This window comes from Lycorma delicatula, chromosome 4 (assembly GCF_047948215.1).
Source record: "Lycorma delicatula isolate Av1 chromosome 4, ASM4794821v1, whole genome shotgun sequence".
Classification (NCBI taxonomy): Eukaryota; Metazoa; Arthropoda; class Insecta; order Hemiptera; family Fulgoridae; genus Lycorma; species Lycorma delicatula.
In genome coordinates, this window is record NC_134458.1 from 186,499,493 (window position 1) to 186,521,416 (window position 21,924).

General features: G+C 27.8%; 1 protein-coding gene across 1 annotated transcript; it reads right to left on the bottom strand.

Annotated features, from left to right (window-relative positions):
* Positions 1 to 407: 407 nt before the first annotated feature.
* LOC142324145 (ankyrin repeat and MYND domain-containing protein 2) lies at positions 408 to 20,010 on the bottom strand. The gene is made up of 7 exons (XM_075364851.1): positions 19,785 to 20,010; positions 17,641 to 17,806; positions 15,407 to 15,546; positions 10,672 to 10,859; positions 7,621 to 7,762; positions 7,150 to 7,389; positions 408 to 3,015 (listed from the first exon to the last, which is right to left on the bottom strand). The coding sequence occupies exons 1-7, from the start codon at positions 19,983 to 19,985 to the stop codon at positions 2,983 to 2,985; spliced, it is 1,110 nt and encodes a 369-aa protein (XP_075220966.1). The 5' UTR covers positions 19,986 to 20,010; the 3' UTR covers positions 408 to 2,982.
* Positions 20,011 to 21,924: the final 1,914 nt, after the last annotated feature.

Below are 21,924 nucleotides of genomic sequence, written 5' to 3' on the forward strand. Positions count from 1 at the left end.
GTAGACTCCTATCTGAAACTGTTACATCAACACAATTCATCTCATATTTGCAGTATTCTTGTAATGTTTAGTTTACAGTCTGTGTTGTCAACTAATGAAATTAAAATGCCATTATTTTTAGGTACAATCGAAATTTGGCAATACAGAACTTCTTGATAATTTGATATGAGGTGCTTATCTTAAGGAATGCCTTCCAACATATTTAAAACAATTTAATGAACAAAATTCACAGAACATTTATCAGTCTTGAATTTATTTTGTATGGGTGCAGAAGTATCATAATTATTTGTTACTATTAATTTTTAAAATAAACTAGTTTGATTAATTGATCTGCAAGTTTTGGAATAAAGTATTTGGATTACTGGATTGGAAAATAGATCATTTGGAAATTAAAAAAAAAATATTGGTACATACAACCTGTTTATTACATAACATTTACTGTAATTAACAAATAAACATTTACTACATTTAAATATCATTGCCAATAGAAAAATTAAATAAAATCTTAAAATAAAAGGGCTAATAATGTGTACATACTACTGCTGTTATTACTACAATGTTTATAATGGTTAAATTAATAGTCGACCACAAAAAATAACCTTTTAATATTAAATTATTTAAAAAATATATTTTCAAAATCTAAGAACAAAAATTGTACTTTTAGATATTCAAACACGCATCACATAAATATAAGATATAAAGAAGAAATTAATAATACAGTGATTATGGAAAACCTTACAAGAAAATTAAGCATTGTCCAGTAAGTAAAAAATTGGCAAAAATTATCAAAAGAAAATTCATAGTGCTTAAAACCATAATTTGGCATGTCAGTTAATAACTAATTTTTTTTGGAAGCAAAATCAGAAAATTAAAAATAATAAGTCTCTCAAAAAAAGTCTTTTGTAAAATTATTTAGCAATAAGATTTCTGGTTTCACTAAATGTTTAATGATTTTTGTAAACAATTAGAATTTACTCCCTGTTCAAGCAAAAAAAATTTTAGTTGCATAAAATTTTTAAAAGAGGACGAAGTGTTCTTTTTCCTTAAAAATAACAATATATATATATATATCAAATTGGATTACTATTTTCATGTAACAGTATAAGACTTCAGCCTAAAGAAAGGGCCTTATATTTCTGTTTTAATTCTTAACTGATTCTTTTAATTGAAACCCAATTAAAAGATCTTCCTATAGATTCATTCAAAATTAAAAACTATTTTTTCCTTCACTATATTTAAAACCAATATTCCAATATTATTGTCTTGGTTATTTAAACCAAAAATTAATTAATTTTTCCTAATTTTTAGGATAACATTTTTAGAATCACCATTTAACATCTACACACCTATACAATTTTAATTAGCACCTTAAAAATAGTTTTATTTTGTAATTTTTTTATTTATCTTCACATGTCTATTTTATTATTATGTCAAAAATTCTTATGATTTAATACGAACTTTAGCCACTTCTTTTTTATTGTTAATTTGATGATATTGCACAGATTAAAGTTTTCTCATGATTTTTCTTGTTTTCTTCTGAATTACTTTTTTTTAAATGCACCAGGTAGCACAACTATCCTGTCCACCTGTGGCAATTTTTGATAAACAGGAGGGCAGGTGCTTCTTTATTGGAGATAAATGGGGTAGCAACCCACTCAAATTACATAAAAAATATCATAGTCATGTTATGATTATAACATGTCTAAAGTGTTTCTATAGAGGAATTAAGCCAAAATAGCGGTGACGTGCCTAAAAACATGCTTTTACTCCTGAGATCAATAAATATTCTCTTACAAAATAATGTGAAGCATAAATTAATTTTGAATCATACACTTCTACTTTTATAGACCACTTCATGTGTGACATTTACTATGCTACCATGTAAAATTCTTTTTATATGAGGTATTGGGAAAAATAAGCATATTTCATTATATTGATATAATGAAAACATTATTATAACAAATTTTCTGATATTTAGATATATACATTATCAATTTTTTTTTTCTAAAAATTAATACTTCATATATGACATAGTAAACTTCCATTAAATTTCACAGAAACAGTAAAATTAATTACAAGAAATTCTTCTTATAAATGAAATATGCGAATCTAATTAAAAATTTGTCTCATTACTTTCACTGTTTAGCATCAAAATAGTATAATTTTATTTTGCAAATGCTTACAAATTTATATTTTATAAAAATAAATCATATCAGTTATTAATTAAAACAAAAAAAGAGAAATTCAACTACAAAATGACACATAATAATTAAAATTAATGATTTTTTTTTGTAATAAAACAACTATTCACTGAATTCTCTTTTTTTCTTTCACCTGAAGAATTTTACACTATACTATATGTTCTAAACCTACTTTACAAAAATTCCATACTTCACAACTACAGCTGAGTTTTTGTTCTCTTTTCATACACAGTAATAGTTCATAAAATAGATACATCATACACAACAGCTTACTCAGTAAGCCAGAAGCAGCTCTGTTAATTAGTATGCTAAGTGAACAAAATCAAAGTAACAATATTGAAACCTAACTCGTTTGTGAATTACACGTAAAAATTACTTAGCACTCTGAATAAAATAAAATATGTTTTTTACACAAGGAATAATACATATTAATTATATAATTTCTATTAATCCAATGACAAAAATTGTTGCAAAATACAATCAATTTAATTTATTATTTATGATGCAAGTTTCAAAGGATAGTATACTTGTAAAAACACAACATTATCACAATTACAAACAAAAACAAGATTTCCTACTCATAGATTATATTTTCTAAGCCTACTCAGATATTTATTTAATCATAATAAAAAGAAGAAGTTTTTTTTTGTAAATTTTTATTGTAAATTATTAACATAGCAAATACTCAAAGCTTGTATGTAACAATAAAGGTGAAATTTTGTAGCATACCAAAAACACCACGGACTGACTGAGATTTGAACTTGACAACTTCCACTATACATTATACCACTGCCACAGAAATCAGTAATTTCATCTAGATTAACATCCCCAGAAATAGGAAAAAATATTATTAAACCACAGAAATTAAAAGTGGAAGCTTGGTTATATCTTAGAGTAACTGAACTTTTGACAGTAAAGTTTGCAATAATGAACAGCAATATTGTTTTGTACACCTAATTTGCAATATGATATGTATAAACTAAAGATTGACTATTTTATTATACTAGATATTGAACCATTAAAACCACTTGTACACTAAAATACAATCGTACATATATATATATATATATATATGTGTGTGTAAACAGTGGCATAGTAAAAGACAAATATTACTATTAACTAGTTAATTATTAAAGGCTATAAAAAAGAAAATAACAGCAATGAGCAGGAAATTTAACATAATAATTTTTTACTGTACTATGTTATAAAAATGCTGAATGTTACTGTGAACAGACATCACACAATAAAAACAAGACATAAGGAACACATACTGAAAACCTTTGTAAAGCAGGACAATTCCTGCTCAAAATAAATAATGTAAGGTTAACAGCAATGGATTTGTTAAGTATCCATTGTTAAATTAATAAACATGTTAAGTTAAAAAATTACCAATTAACAGCCCCACTGGCAAAAATTTCACCAATGAAGTAAAGAAAATAGGCAAATTTAAATTTACGATTTCGGAAGTTACAAAAAATATTGGTAATTTGCCTACTAATAATGGCTCTAAAAAATTGTATTAAGCTATAGCTTTATTTTACTTAAAGAAATTTTATTTTATGAAGTGGAAAGGAATTAAAACACTTAATTATCAGTAAAATGTGATATTAACACATGAAGATAAAAGTTTTTTTTTTAATTCCTTACACAATGTTTATTTACAATGCTATGCAAAATACATAATTATTTTTAAAAGTAACTTTTCTTATTTTATACAAGAAATCATAAGTCAATGGTTTTGAATAAGACATGCCTGACCTTTTTTCTGTTTATACATCAATTATAAGTTCATTTTAAATCTGTTTGGGTAACTGAACAACTTTTATCTGATATGTTTAAGGAGCTTATATTTTAGAATGAAAAAAAAGGAAAATCAAAAACCTTTTGTTTTATATATTCTAAAGATATTACAAGGTATAAATAATAACTTGTTAAATAGAATATAATTAGTCTTCTCTTTTGTATAGTATGTGCACTGGTAGATACACAAATTTATTTTATTTATTGCCTGCTACTTATTTGTGCAGAAATCATTCATACATTTATTATAAAAGTTATTCTAGAATTTTTCTTACCTCACTTTGTTTTTATAATATTAAATACAACTTTAATTAAAAAGTTGTTTGGTAATAAATTGTAATTACTATAATTATATTTACTATATAAATACAAGGTAATTTAAAAAATAAACACAAAGTATTTAATTTTATAAAAGCAATAAATGTAGTAAATTAAAAAAAAAAAAATTAAAATTGTACTTAAGATTTAACAATACCACAAAAGTACTTTTCAATAAAAGAAAACAAGGTTTATAAATTTTGAGAAATTTAATACATTTTCTCTTTTTTTTAAAACTAGTAATGTATGTGAGAAGTTTTAATTTAAAATTTGTATTATTGCTTAACGATTTATGATTTTTAAAGTAAAAACCATTATATCTGGACTAACAGTAACTGGATTTACCCACCGGTTTGGTCTAGTGGTGAACATGTCTTTGCAAATCAGCTGATTTCGAAGTTAGAGTTCCAACGTTCAAATCCTAGTAAAGGCAGTTTACTTTTATATGGATTTGAATACTAGATCGTGGATACCGGTGTTCTTTGGTGGTTGGGTTTCAATTAACCCACATCTCAGAAATGGTCGACCTGAGACTTAAAAAAAAAACACCAGTAACTGGACAGTTCATCTGTGAAGAGATCATATCCCAGTCCCTTCCATTTCCCTTTTCCTTAGTTCTTTTTTCCTTGAGAGTACTATGTTAATTGGATCAGGCACCATTCTGATTCCATATGTGGTGCCATGCTAGCATTTTCTGATACGCAACAGGCCTATATATATATATTCTTAGTTTATAAAAATAACTTCATTTTACCAAGAAAATAAAACCTGGATGGAAAACATTATAATAATTTGAAGCTTGTACTATCAGCACAAATATTTCAACAGCCTTAACAGAAAGTATTTAACATGAAACAACTCTTGTACACTTAAAACCCATTACTAGTATTGCACTTAATAATATATAAGACATTTTGTGTCTAATAATAGGGAAATGAAATTAGAATATACATACAAACAATCAAATAAAATATTTAAATAATTTTAATTTAAATTAAATATTTAAAGCATTTTGAAATAAAGAGGATAACAGAAACTAATCAAGAACCAAAAGACAGTAAAAATGGAACATACAAAAATACATTCATTATTTTTTTTTAAATTATAATTTTCTTTCAATGGGATTACAGAAGCAATATATTTTAGGAACGGAATTAACACAATATTCATGCAGATATATTGGATTTAAAATATTTTCAATGAAAAGGTCTTGTACAATGAGATAACACAGGGTGAGCAAGCAACATAAAACTGAACCCATAATGAAACCGCTTCCCAACACTAGTAATGAATGAATCTCACACTAGTGCGACTAGTGGATGTTTATGTTACTGCTGTTTGTCAGATGGTTACGTGTCAGTGCAGTATACGTTTTGTTACAGTGCAGTTCCAGCGAAGAGTAGCATACACAATTTAGTTAAAAAATGGTGTACAACAGGTTTGGTTTCAAATGCAAAACAAAATACGCACCCTTCCATTTTTTAGAACTCCACAGGCCATTGCCAATATAGAGAGAATTACTGCCAGTCCCAAAAAAATTACTACGCAAGTTATCCCAACAATCTGGTGTTAAATACACATCTTGTAAAATTCTTCATGAATTAAAATTGAAACCATACCGCATTACAACTGAAGGAGACAGAACAACCAAAACGACTTGATTATTGTAACTGGCTTCTCTAAAACATTGTTGGTGGACAGATAGACCCGATGTCATTCATGTCAGACAAGGCATAGTTTCATTTATCTGGCCATGTTAATTCGCAGATAGACCCGATGTCATTCATGTCAGACAAGGCATCGTTTCATTTATCTGGCCATGTTAATTCGCAGAACACTAGGTATTGGATGGCAAGGTATCCTCACGAGATATTTGAGTGTTCACTTCACAATGAGAAAATTGGTGTTTGTTATGCCATTTCTGGTAATCGTATAGTGGGACCAATATTTTTTGACCGGACTGTCAATACACAAGTTTACCTCACAATTTTCACAGAATTCTATGCGCAATTAACTGATAATGAAAAAAATACAGCTTCTTCCAACAAGACGGAGCAACGTGTCACAAAGCAAACGTTTCACTGAATTGTGTTCATGCAGCTTTTACCAATGAACAAGCTGTCAGCAGAGGACAGTGGCTTTCCATGTTCCCCAGAGTTGTCTACTTGTGATTTTTTCCTTTGAGACTACTTAAAGGAGAGAGTTTATACATCTAATCCCCACAATATTGATGAACGGAAGGTGAACATTCAACGAGAAATCAATGCAACTGACAACAATGTTTTGCATCAGAGGACTCTCAATATGATCAGTCAAGCACAAGAGTGCATCAATGCCCAGGGTGGTCATTTTGAACATCTTTTGTAAGAATAAGGTAAATAAATACATTTAAATTATGTTTTATGTTTTTCTCATTTAATTTATCCATATCATTCATAAAATTTCATTCCAACATAACCTACTGATTCCGCAGTGGTTACGTTATGGGTTCAGTTTTATGTTGCTCACCTCGTATTCTAAAATTCCAAAAAAAGTTATTTTTTTTATGATCAATCAACTATAAAAAAAATACACAACCCATGCACAAACAATCTAAAAACATAATCAAAAAAATGACTAATGTTCAGAGCTCATTTTTTAAGTGATGCAATAGTTAACAGTAATGATAAAAATAAATTATCTGAGCAAGTTAATTGAAAAAGAGAATTGAGAACAATAACACTATGACCAGATGAGCAAAGAAATATTAACACTTATGCCATTTATTAGACTATTTCATATTTTTTTTTTTTTTTTAATTTTAATTGTTGTTAATGGATAACTGTTCTACCTGTGTTGTAATAGGTCTTTCACATTCTTTTTTATGAGCAAACCACTGTAATCGTTGGCATTCTCTATCACAATACTGTACTTTTTTACACTTTGAACATTTTTTTGATGCTTTTTCTTCTCCACACGTTGAACATGATGGTGTATCATTATCAGCAAACGCTCTTTGACCGTTAATTGCAGTTCTGATAACACTTAATGCTGGTGGAGACTCTGATCCTCTAGCTAAACTGGTAACCATCTGTAAAGTAAAATAGATGCAATTGTTAACAAGAAATAAAATGAAATTCAAATAAAATTTTGGTTATTTTATACCATTTTGATTATTGTAAAAATGTATATATAGATTTTGAACATTCCATATAAAAAAAATAAATCTATCTTATTAAATGAATAACTTGTCTAATACATCTTATGAAGAAAATTAATTACATTAAAATAAACATAATACTATCAATATAAATCTTAATACCTGTCTAAAAATAGCACATTCCCGATATGGAAATTCTCTGACACAATCTCGAATAAATCTTTCAAGATATTCTTCACCACGACCAGTTCGAAGAATTTTTTTTGCAAATAATTCCACTGGATCTGTTGACTTCTCAGGATGCCTAAAAATACATTAGTTTTTATAATACAATTCACTATTACTAAATAAGTTACATTTTACATACATTCACAATAACTAATATTGATGCAAAATTATTTATAAGGTTACTGTATGAGATAATAAGAATAAAGATGGAAATGAGACTATGAAAAAGTTAAAATGACTTCAAAGGGGGGAGAGATTTAGTAATGCATCTTCTTAGAGAGCTACTACTCTGTTTCATTAATATTAAAATGATAAATGAAGGTCTTCCTACACAGTAACTGTCACAAAAAAATTTAATGCTTGGCTTTAAAGAGTTATATCTTACAAACCAGTTTATGAATAAAACAGAGTTGCATAATATATTAATCCTTGTTCATTTTATTTGATATTATTCTTAAAAGTTTCAATTTATTTGAAGAAAACTTGTAAAAATTACTATAAACTGTATAAAAATTATAAATTTTGTTTGATTTTGGAGTAGTACAACTTTAATGTTCCATAAATTTATTAAAAAATTGATTAAGTATATTTAAAAATGGTTTTTTACTTGTTGTTTATGAACTTAAAATTTTTTCGGATATTCAATGTGGTGGCAATTTAAAAAAGCAATTTCAGCTGTAATTAAAGGTAAACATTTTTCTTTATACTATACTGTATTTTTACAAACTGTTTCAATACATGCACAATTTCATCCAACAGGATGAAAAAAAGCTTTGAAGAGAGAATTTCCACCAAGATATGTGAAATTTTAACCCCATTGTTAAGAAAAAGCTTCATATAAGAGAAATTTCCTAAATTTAAGCAAATTTTCAAGTATGTTTTAATGGTAATTCTTCTTACCTTAACAATTTTTCTTTTAAATTTGGCTTTACTGAAATTAAATGTATACTGTAATAGTGTTGCTAAAATGTATAATTCAGTGCAAAAAAAATTTTTTATACATACAGAAAACTAAAAAATAAATTTAAAATGGGTGCCACAGTGAAACCGATCTTCAGAAAAAAACTTCTTTTTTTAACAGAAAAAACTGTTCTTAAATATACCAGGTGTGATAAAAAAATCATAAGAATTTTAAACTTTATCAAAAATAATTATTTTTTCTTCTATATTGACATTTTCTGCTTCAAAGTAGTTCCCTGGAGATGTGATGAACTTCTTTCAATCCTCAAAACATCTGTGAAAAGTATTTTTTGATAAAGTCTTAAGTTTACTCAATAACCTTTTCTTTATTTTATTTATCATTGCAAATCATTGTCCTTTTAATGTTTTCTTAATTAGTGAAAACAATAAAATATTCTAAAAATACAGTCTAAATTTTAGTGCTACTGGTTTCACACCCAAATTGCGAGTCAAAATTGCTTCACACAAGCCATAAAAGATTCCCATATCTTCTGTAACTTTTCTGATAGTGATTTAACAATTATCGATTGCAATGTTCTTTATTATGTTGAAATATTCATCAGTTTTTAATGTGCTAGGATCTCCAACCGTTTTTGTGTCCTGCTGAAACCATTGAACCACTCAACTTGATGTCAACATAAAATCCTTACCAAAAGCCTTCTCTACCATCTTCACCATTTCATTGCACTTTATTCCATTTTTAATGCAAATTTTGTTCTGTCATTCCCAAGCAAAAAAAATTGTCACTCTTAATAAAATATATCCTAATTACTCGCCTGCCAAGTTTGTACTAAAGTGTCTAATAAGTTGAAAATATTGATATGCATTATAGGCAGTGCTGTTATCATGTAGAAAAAAATGAACTCGGATGAAAAGACATTGTATACAAAATAAAAAAATTTAAGTTTCTTTTTTTGTTATCATACTTCATATTTATTTTAAATAATAATTTATATGATCTATTAACAAAATTATGGAACAGTGAAATTACACTATCTCAAAGTCAGGCAAATAAACTAGTTAATTTTTATGAATAGTTTACCATAATTTCTATGTATTTTCTTTGAATGAATTAAAACTATAAAGATAACACAGAAAAGAACAACTCTTAATGGTGTAAGATGTAAAAGTTCATTTTTTTCAATAAGTGATTAATAAGAAATAACTCTCCAAAGATAAGCTTTTTTATGGCAACTAATAAGGGAATTATGGAAAGTTCTTACAAATAATGGAGTGAATTCAAGTTCTGTGAAGGTGATTGCAACTATCAGAATAACGTAAGAATCAAAATAGAAAAAACAGTACAGCCTTGGAATAGGGATAGGACTTAGACAAGACAATACTTAAAGACTTATACTCCTTAAATAAAACATTCTCATCATCTTCCTATGAAAATATAAAAATGAAATTTAAATTTAATAAGTTTTTCTCATAAAACAAGATGGTGCATGGGTTTGTTTGTTATATGCGGTTAAATTTTTATTTTATGCGATCAAATTATTATTTTTTATTTTTTAGCTGCTATTGGTGCAGAGCGGACCAATGGTGGTGCGGCTGGCGGCTGTGTGCAGCACATAAATAATTCATTCATTCGAACGATTTATACTTCTTGATACGAAAGATTCATCTAAAATTATATTTGTTTTGGGAATGAAAGAGGAAAACATTGGGATTACAGCTTTTAAAAAATCACAACTCAAGAAATAACTAAAAATGTTCAGGATTTTGAAGCTTTACATTGTAAAATTTTTGCTGTCGTTAGTGTGCTAAATTCATGAACATTATTTTGTTACAATTGGTAAAAACATTTAACAAAATCATGTGTAATGAGACATAAACCATGTAACATTTTTACAGCGGACTGTAGGCCTGCTTTTTTCCTAGTACTAAATAAATATGAGTGACAGTTAAGTTGGCAATAATGTTGTTAAAATGTTTTGAATAATAAAATTTCATATTTGACTTATATTTTATCTGATCACACTGAACACTTAATTATTAAAAAAACAAAAAATGTCTTCTTACCTGCATCGTTGAACTTCACCAATAACAAATGCTAAATAATGTAGTTTGAATGACATTACTTCATTAGTTTCCATATTTCGTCTCATTTCTTTAGCACTCATAAGTTCCAAAACCTTTTTAACTGTAGGCATCTGAGTGATTAAAGTCGGTTGTAAATTTAATGCTACACGAATCGGATGTACATTAACCTGTAAATAAATAATTAATAATATGATTTTTTATCAAATGCAATATTGTAAAACTTTTAAAAATTACCATAAATAACAGAATTAACATTACAGTTTCATATTATTACTAAATTACCACCATTTATTTATATAATCCAAAAAGTTGATTTGCGTTAGTGGGATGGTAACCATAACATGACACTGATACATGCGCTGCTGTACTATATAACTAACTGTACACCAGTCAGATGTAAAAGAAATGAATCCATTAAAAAACGAAAAGATAAACATTATTTACATGTTCACTGAAATATAAACCAACACCCTACATGAATGATTTGCTATGTAACATTTTAACATCTAAAGCTCAATTTTAATAATTAAATTAATAATTTACACTGCACAACAAAACCAATACATGTAATAAGAAAAAGATATAAACTCTGAAACGTATAAAGATAAGCACACAATAACAGCAAACCACTAAAGCTTCTCATGTTTAAACACGTGTGCGTGCCACACACCTAATTGAAATAGAAAAAAATCATATAAAAGCATCAATAAACAAATTCTTGAGTATATCAATAGACTGGAAAATTCTCTACCAAACTGATATAAGTACAGGTTATTCAGTTAGAAACAAATACAGTAAATAAGTGTTTCTACCAACAATGAGTATATAAAGAACATCAAACCATCACTATAGATGTCACTAGTCATTAAAAGCCAAACATATCAAATGACATCAAAGAATATCATCTTTTTGATCAAGAGGTTTGAGTTTCAGTAGAATGACACTGCCGTCGACAGATATTTAAAAGTACTCTTTGTAAATGAATATGAAGTTTTCAAATCAAGATACTCTCACAACACTAGACATAATTTTAAAATGTCATAAATTTGACTAAATGAATCAATAAAAGTCACAGCTATCCAAAAATCTCAAGATTTTTAACAATCAACCTATATATTAAAAAGTTCTTTGAAGATGCCTTTGATTGACAAGTGAATCTATAAATTATGATTTTTCTGAATTCTCAGTTACGATAAAACTAAGCTAAATTTGGTTGAATTGTTAAAAAATTTGACCTTTTTTTTCGGAAGTTTTGACTTCTTATTGATTCCTTTCATCAAATTTAAGATTTGTCTAAATTATGACTATGTTGTGAGAATACCTTGGTTTACACACTGTTCATGTTCCATTATAAATATTACTTCTGAATACAGGTATGTGCAGGGCAGTGTTATCCACTAAAGATCTACCTCTAAGATCCTCCTATTGAAGTTTTAATGTTTTAAAAATATATGACAATAAAAGCGAAACAGTTTTGCTCAATAAAATCCAAACACAATTGTTATTGTGCAAATATCTGACAAACAGATCTATGAATGTTTGTATGTACAGTGGGTTGTCTGAAAAGTTTTGAGCCTCAACATGAAGATGGCAACATTCGTTAACAAAAGTTAGGGAATGTATTCGCGCATGCATTGAAAGGTACTCACTACAATTCCAGCCATTTTGGACGCTCAGTTGTAGTTTGATAATCAGTCGAGATAGTAATGGAATTTTGTTTATCGATTATCTTCAAAAATTTAAAACAATAACAGAACAGTATTACGCATCATTACTTGACAAACTGAAGGCAAAAATTGAAAATAAAACAACCACATTTGAAGAAGAAAGTGCTTTTCCATTAGCAGAATGTGCCGGCTCACACTTTGACGGTCGCCACGGCTAAATTCACGAATTGTACTTTAAATTGATTGACTACTCATGTATTCACCAGATCTGGCCCCAAGTGACTTTTTCTTATTTCCTAACCTTAAAGTTTCACTTGGAGGAAAGAGATTTTTCATTGGACAAGGTTATCACATACATAAATACTTATTTTGTGGAGAAAGATGCCTGCTACTCTTCGGAAGGGTTAAAGAGATTAGAGCATTGCTGGAAAATGTGTATTGATTTGAAAGAAGACTGTTGAAAAATAAAACTATATTTGACAGAAAAAATACATCTTTTTATGATAGGCTCAAAACTTTTCGAACAACCCTCATATATTTGTAAATTTTTGTTCTGCTGTTCCTGCTGACTACATAATTATTGTAAATTAAATTTATATGCACCATGGTCACTGGGATTTCAGTGACTATCAGCAAATGCTGATTGGACTTGTTCAATATCTACAAATAAATATTTCTGTGCTGTTTTCTATTAAACTACATAAAAAACTTTCTAAATTCTACCAATGTACAGCTATTTTCATGGAAGATACCCAGTTATAACCAAAACCTAAAACTGTAAGGTATTATTCAGCATTTATGCAGGGTTTTTTGTTGTTACAGGACTAATTATTACATTTTTGGGTATTATTGATAATATGTTTTATAAAATCCATTTTACACACAGTGTAATCTAAATGAAAATAAAAGTATAATTGAAATGAAATATAGTATACTTTAGTATCATGAAATGCTAAAAAAAGAAAAATGCTGTGTAGTATCCATCATATGGACAATTACAATGATATTATTATATGATATTTATGATATTATTATACTCTTCTAAGTTAAATAAAAAATATATCCTAGAAAATTCTTAACTGCTACCTGACATTCAGTAGGTATTCAGTTTTGTCTACATAATAGCTTTTTTTTGCTTTTAAGTTCTTCCAAATTTCATTATCTGTTACATTAAAAAACAGAATAATGGTTTAAATGAAATTGAATTAACTCTTTTCACTAATGTCAGAATAGCCCTGACATTTACCATTATACTTTCTGCATAGGTTGTGTGTTAAGGCTGTATAAAAATGAACTTTCTTAGCAGAATAATACTGTAATCACTGGATACATTATGTGCTGCTCTCTATGAAGAAAAAATGAACTTTTTAGAGTATGTCAGAAATCTATTTTATCTTATATAAAAATTGTTTTAGTTTCTATGTCTTTATGCTCTCAGTTGTACAATCCAACCTGAATGGCTGACTGCTTTATTTGTAGTTATGTTTTTCACTGTGTAATACAAAATAGATGTTATTTTTTTCAATTTGTAACTTAAATAGCAACTTCTTTTTATTTTTACCATTTGTAATATACTTTTTAATTGTTAAAATACCTTTAAAAAAATGTGTGTATGTATGCTTACAAGTATTAAAATTTTATGAAATATAAAAAGATGAATTCTAGTACTAACTCTAGTGGGTTAAACAAATCCAAGATTGTTCCAAATAATTTTTGTCTCTGTTTGACAATGACAGATTAAACACGGAATTGATGACCCCCCCCCCCCCCCATTCAATGTCTGATCATTATATATCTGAGTTGCTTCCAACTATTAAATATATTAGTGAATCAGATACCTCTGATGAAAGTATACCAGATTACCATCTAGCTGGATCCAAACCAGTTAATAAAAACCGAAATCTGCTTTATCCAAATAAAAATTTTTATTTAAAACTAAACAAATTAATCTCTTAAATGAAATTAATATTATTATTTATAAGTTATATTAATCAAATTAGGTTATAGGTTAAAGAAAAAATATTCATAAACTACAAAACTGATAATCTAAGTACTGTAGTATGCAGCTGATTTGAAAGGGACAAGCAGTTAGGAGGTAAGATAAGATAACTTGAATGTTTCACCACTTCATATTTTTAATTTTAATAAATTCATGTATGATACTTGCCTCAGAAATATCTCGATAATAACCAAAAGAAAGAGGCCAGAAAAGTGGGCGAATTCAAGTCAGCAGTATATATTAAACTGCAGAAATGTACCATTAAATAATAATTACAAAAAATTTCATTTAAGGGTGAAGAAAAAAGATATTAAAATATGAAGTGGTTTTCCGTATCCTAAACTACCACTAAATTACAAATCTTACATTTTAACCACATATTTTTATTGTTGCAGTATAAATTTCAAAGATTATATGAATATTATATATATTATATTTTGTAATATATGAATTTTTATTTTATATTTAAAATGTAATTAATACACACACGCGCGCGCGCACGTATTAAATAAATTTAAACCATCAAACACAATAAATAGTTGTTAAACTAACCATATTAATTCCACCAAGAATCAATTTTTGCAGGATCCAGCATCTTCAGTTGGTATTTAATTCTATGATTATTACATTAAAATAAACTGTTTTTATAATTTTTTAATTTTAAATTTGTCAAAAATGTTACTGTTTTATAAATTTTAAAGTTATTATGGATGAATATGCAAATTCTGATGTTCAGATAGCAGAATTAATATGAACTAAAGATAAGGGATCCTGTAAAAATTGATAATTAATATGGTAAGTTTAATTTATCTATTTACTGTGTTTTGGTGGTTTAATTTTCACTTAATATTAAATTGTACTAGCACAATGGTCAACATGGTAATGAATTATTTGAATTTTCAAAAAAAATATATGTATATGTATATAATGCTTATCCATTTAAACAAAATAAAAAAAAAGTTTCTGCTTATAAGAATAATATTAAAATATATTTTTATAAGACCAATAAATTAACAAACTACAACAAAAAATACAGAAATAGGTCTACCTGCATTATAAATTTATGAAGTGGTGCAGCTAATACTGGTGGTAATTTTGGTTCTTTCTCTAAACCCTGAGGAACTGTGTAATAATCCACATCAGACTTTGGTATAAAATTATTTATAACTGCTACACAATGATGGTTACCTAGAAGAATAAAAGATCACATAAAAATAATTAGATAAGATCACATTATTTTTTTCAAATCAAACAAGTTGATATCTAAAAGCCACACAAATATAAGATAAAGCTACCCCTAACATTATCATAACTTTATATAAAAAAAAAACAATGGTTCTAAATATATGAAAGTAAAGTTAAACAACAATAATCTTAACATCATAAATAACAATAGTATAATAATAAATTTGTTTTTAAAGAACCAAAATAAATACTTAAATAAAACATATGTAATTAATTATTTTATCAAACTAAACCTTAAGATAGGAATTAATGAGGAGAATAGATAGTATAATGAGAATAGATAGTATAATGAGGAGAATATAATTATTTAACAAATGCAAATATTCATTAAAAAAAATTATTAAAAATTATAATAATCATTATAATTCAAAAATAACAAATCTATATAACTCAAATAATTTATTTTACTTTACAAATAAATATTTTAAAAATATTTTTGGAGAAATACATATTAAGATATTAGTTCTTATGTAGTATAAATTAATTAAAAAACTGGTTATTATAGGAAAACAATAACTAGTAGTTAGATAGCAGGAGAAACAAAGCTGGTATATCTTCTGTAATCCATGATGCTTAATAATCATAATAAAGTGTACAGTTTAATTTGTAGCAAATTTATGAGGTCTGTTCAAAAAATTACCAAACTTTTTTCTCTGGTGCTTATAGATATTTTGAGACATGCAGTTGGCATCACTACACAGCACTGGAAATAAAAAATAATCTCCCACACCTGTGTATAACTATAATTAGTTTTTATGTACGATTCAAAGGATAAATTGTTTGATGCATTCAATGACTTTTGAAATCAGTGTTATCTGAACTACGAGTTGCAGTGAAATTGTGTTAAGCTTGGCAAAGATTTTATTGAAACACATGAAGTGATTCAAGTAGCTTACAAGGAAGACTCAGGTTTGAAAATAATGCTATGAGTAGTTCAGGAGTTTTAAAGGTGGATGAGAATCTACCAAAGATAATAATACTCAACAGACAAGTCCCACATTCCTCAAATGAATGATTTAGTGACATTAAAACAATATATAACAATTTGCAAGAAAGCAGAAGAGAATGGTATTTTTGTGGGTTCATGTCACAAAATCCTAACTGAAAAATTAAGAATGCATTAAGTTGTCGCAAACTTCATTCAAAAAACTCTTGACCCAGGAGCAGAAAGACAATCGTGTAGTGGTTTATCAAAAGCTTATAAATCATACAAATGATGATGAAACCTTCTTTTTGATAATAATCAATAATAAAACATAGATGCACGGGTATGATGTGAAAACGCACAAGTCTCGGTTATCGCAGTGGATCAGAAAATTCTCACAGAGACTGAAAAAGGCAGGCAAAATCAAAGGAATTCCATAGTTCAGTATGAGTTTATAATTGCAGAGCAGGCAGTCAACCACCACTAACACCTGAAAGTTAACAGTTGTCTCCAAGAAAGTATGAAGAAGAAGAGGCCTGAAATTTAGTAAACAACTCATGATTCCTTCACCATGATAATGTGCTTCACAACACGTCACTGCTAATTCATGAGAATTTGCTGTGTCTTCCCTCACCCACAGTACTTACCCCACTTAATGTCTCAACTGACTATTTTCCCAAGATTTTAAAAGGATAAATTTGAGGCAATAAAGCATATAAAAAAAATTTGTAAACATTCTGAAAGCTATTTTGGAATATGAATTTCACAGCTTCTTCTCAAAGTCGAAGGAACATTGGGAAAAGTGTGTTTAATGAGGAGGAGATTAACTTTCTAGGGCTGTCAACACTAAACAAAATTTTTCTTTGAAAAAGTTTGGTTATTTTTTTAACAGACTTTGTGTAAAGTACTAGCATATTACATATTCTACAGCAAATCATCCACTTCAACATGAGAAATAAAGAGTGAAAATATTCAGTTTTATATATTTCAACAAAGGAAAGAGACCTAGCCTAAAATTGTTATTCTAAATATTACATAAAGTCAGTGATTGCAAAAATCAAACTGATTAAATAAAAATAACCTAAAAATGATTAAATCTAATGTCTGATTACCAACAAATGCAGCCATTTGTGATGGAGTTCTACCCAATGAATTTGTAGCATGACTTTTTGCACCGGCAGCTAAAAGAATCTGACACAATTCCCCATTACCAGACAAAGCAGCAAAGTGAAGCGCTGTATATCCATGTTCATGTCTTCCTGAGCCAACATCAGCACCCTACACAGAAAAACAATAACTACTTACTAAACAGCCAATCTCCATAGTGGAATGGTAGCAACTCTTTTCATCCAGAGGTTCAGGGTTTGAATCTTGGTCAGGCATGGCAGTTTACACACACTACAAAATTTTCATTTTCAAATTCCCACGCACAACCTTCGAGCTTATGTGGTGAAGCAGTCATATAAAAAAAAGAAGTCAACATAGCTTTTGATTATTAAGAAAAGAGCCCAAAAAATGCATAATATAATCTCCATGAAAAACAATATGACAGAAAATTTTACTGAAATAGAAAAAAGGTGCGGCAATCTATATGTTCTTCAAAACACCTGATATCAGCGATATTGTTTTTTAAATTCTAAAAAAACTTTAATTTTTACAACCAAAAAAAAGTAATGAACAGTTTTCAATTTAAGTATATAATGGATTATTACATTTCAAATTATTTTACAAACAAAAGACCTAATTCTTTTCTGGACTGTTTCAACTCTGTGCGACTAAAAAAAATATACTTCACTTAATACACATTAATTTACTGTTACTTCAGCTAACACATTTTTAATAATTTCATATTATTAATGCCAGTGCTGATTTTTTCAGGTTGGGCAGATACAGGTTTAAAATATGGTACATAAAAAGGTCTTGAGATTTGACTGTGCTTGTTCATTTACTATGGTGCTGTTGTATCTGTGTATGTATACATACATTTCATAATGTTTAAGTATGTTAATAGGCAGCGTTCTTTTATATGTACAGAGAATATAAAGCCTGTGGTCAATGTTGGTGGATTTGTGACTATGAATGGTTAGTAAATGCAGACCATGTATTGTTATGGGGGAGGGCTTTTAAGTGTTTACAATAATCTTGTATAATAATTACATTCCGCCTGTCTAATGTAACACAATGCACAGTTGTAGTTTAATTTATATATTCCAGGGTCATGTGTTTGTTTCATGACTATTCTGCGAGTAATGAATTTTACTGTTTATTTGTTGTCTAAACTAAGTAGATTTTATAAATTTGTTAGCTATTTATTAGTCTTATTTCTATATATTACATGTTTGATATATTCTTTAAACTAAGTATTTTATATTATGTGGTCTTCAAGTGACATGGATTCACTACAAAACCTGAAAATCATACTTCTGAAAGCATAGTTCAAAGGAGTTTGATTAGTTTGAGGTATTACAAATAAGTGGCAGTCATTGGCTTACTAAATATTTTTAGATTGTTTTGCTGGTTGTTTTTTGTGAGTAGAATCAATAAAATTCATTAATCTACTGCGTTCATGTTCAGATGAAACATTTAATCAGTGGTATACTTACAAATATGTTAATAGTTCAAATTGATTTACATATAAAACAATGATATCAATATATCTGTCATGTACTAATTTATGAGCATGTTTGTTGTTGGTATGTCAGCTCAGTCATGCAAAAACCTTCACTTATAAAAAAGACTAAAAACCCTCATGACCAAGATGGAAAGCAAATGCATCTTCAAATTGTTGAAAAACAAAATACATCTTAAAAGAGATTCTCAGGTAAAATCTTTTAGAGTTTTTACATGTTAAATGTGCAATTTAGAGCATACGCATTTCTGGACGAAGTAACATCCCTTAAAAGAAAAACACCTAGCATTTGCTAACGATCCTAACCAACCCAATATTTAACCTCACTTAATCTGAATAAACGTGCACGTAATGACAAAAAGCAATCAATTGTAAATATGTCATCAAATAAAAATAATCAATCACCTTTTAAGCAACAGAAATATAACTTCTTTGGTAATAATGAAAACATGAGAATTTAATAAAAATCGGCATTTTGCCAAGAAAGAAAAGACGTTCAGCAGCTTTAGCTACGCCACTACAAAGGCTTAACAGCTACGTAATATAACAAAATCAACACGCACACAAATTAAATACACTAATATAATTGTTATAATGAAGAATATAAAAACAAATGAAAAACCGTACATGGTCAAGCAACATTTGTGCTATCTCCTTATTTCCTTTATATGCAGCATGTTGAAGAGGAGTCATTCCGTGTTCATCAAATATATCTGGTCGTATTTTATTTTGTGCAAATAACGTTTTAAGTCCATTAATATCATTCGATGAAACATATTCAAATACCTTCTTTTCAACATCGCTAACCGCCTCAATCACCAGTGCCATGTTTTGATAACAGTGATGTTTCCATTCATAAAATCCCTACGAGTAGAAAATTCTTATGTTGGCATTACATTATTTTTCAATAAAATAGCGGGATTACATCACACTTCAGCGATCACCTACGAAGATAAAAAAAAAAATTACCTTAAAAATAAAAATCTTGCCGGAAATATGTAATTATTTACGAATATAAAACAATAAATTACTCGTTTTTAATTTTTTAATGTTGAACACTAGCACATCAAATTCATCAAAATACAAGTGTTATTCAATTCTCTATGGGATTATCACCATGTTCATAAAAGAGGCTGACCTTATGATCGTAAAATAAAGCATCCATTGCTGCTTTTGGTGTTTAAATGCAAAATATTTATAAGATAAACTAGGATATATGTTTGCAGTTTAAATGGGCTCTAAAAGTATCCCCTTCATCAAATAAATCAACATAAGTTCTGGAAATTAAAAAAAAAATTAGATTTTTTTTTTATTTGAAATAATTAAGTATTTAAACTTTTGTAATTGAATGATTAAATGGTCCTATTTAATATGGTGTTTAATAGTCACATTTTAAAATTATGTTAGCATAGATATTTTGTGAAGTATCAACATTTTTGATTATGGCAAGCATATTTTTTTTTAATAAATTATATTTCTGTTATTTTGAGTAATGAATTTTTCTAGATCCAATTAATACACTATGTTAGAAATAAGAGGCAAGTTTTATTAATTAGGGCCAACTTAACTAGTAATAATTAACTCTTGTGCAGTATCCCATAGTTCCATCAATGGGATTTATTGTATAGTTATACTTAATAAGACACAATACATTACCAAAAATATCATAAACTTCTATCAGAAAAGACAAGCATTCCACTACAGGCTTGCAATGGAGAGTAAGAATAAATATATTTCCCGCAACCTTTGTCACTGAGGTAGACATATAGCTGCACATCAAGCCCACTGAACTCTGGTTGTAATCTATTCCTATAAGTGACATCTTCACTTCGTTCACCATACCAACTATCTATTCAATGAATATTGTTACTTTCAAAGAAAACAATTTTGACATGTTTCTTGCACCTAAGGTGCTTTATATATATTTTTATATCACAATTTACATTAGAATGTAGTAATATAATAAATTACCTCTTTCTGTCATAAAGCATTGCATATACAGCATATGTTTTGTAATACATATACAACACACGTTTCATTACACACAATAATACTTTTGATAAGGAAGGAAGGATTATTTGAAGGGAATGGGTATAGCTAAAACAAAAAAAATTAAAAGAACTGATAACATTTTCTGCTACCTATACTACAAGTCCTGGAACGAGTGATTAGTAAGAACAATAAAAATGTATAATTCAGCTAGTTTTACAATAACAGATTTTATGTACATTATCACTACCACCAATGGATCAAATTATGTCAATTCATGTGTCTGTGGTCTTCCATTCATGATCACCAAGAAAGCAGTAAGAGAAATGAAAACGCAAAGAGAAATAAAACTGTAGAGAATAATATTATTGACCAATGGATAAAAGAGTGATTAAAAATATTTCTTTATAAAAATAAATTTAAAAAATGACCATTCCTAAAAACAAGGAAATATTTTTCATGAGCTTCTTCAATGCTGTTTTGAAAAGGATCTGTCCTCAGAACTGTTCATCTCAGCCATTTTTGCACTATCTCTGAAAATATCAGAAGACATACTATAGAAATACAAAATATGAAAATTATTAAGGATAATTATAAATTTATAGTATTTAATAACATGAGAAATTATATATTACAATAAATAAGAACATACGCACTTAATAAGAAAATTAAACTTTTTCTTTTAAATTAAAATTAAAAAAAAAAAAACTAAAATCACTAAGCCATCATCAGTAATATACTGTTATGAAACACTTAGGTACAAGTTAAGCTAATACCA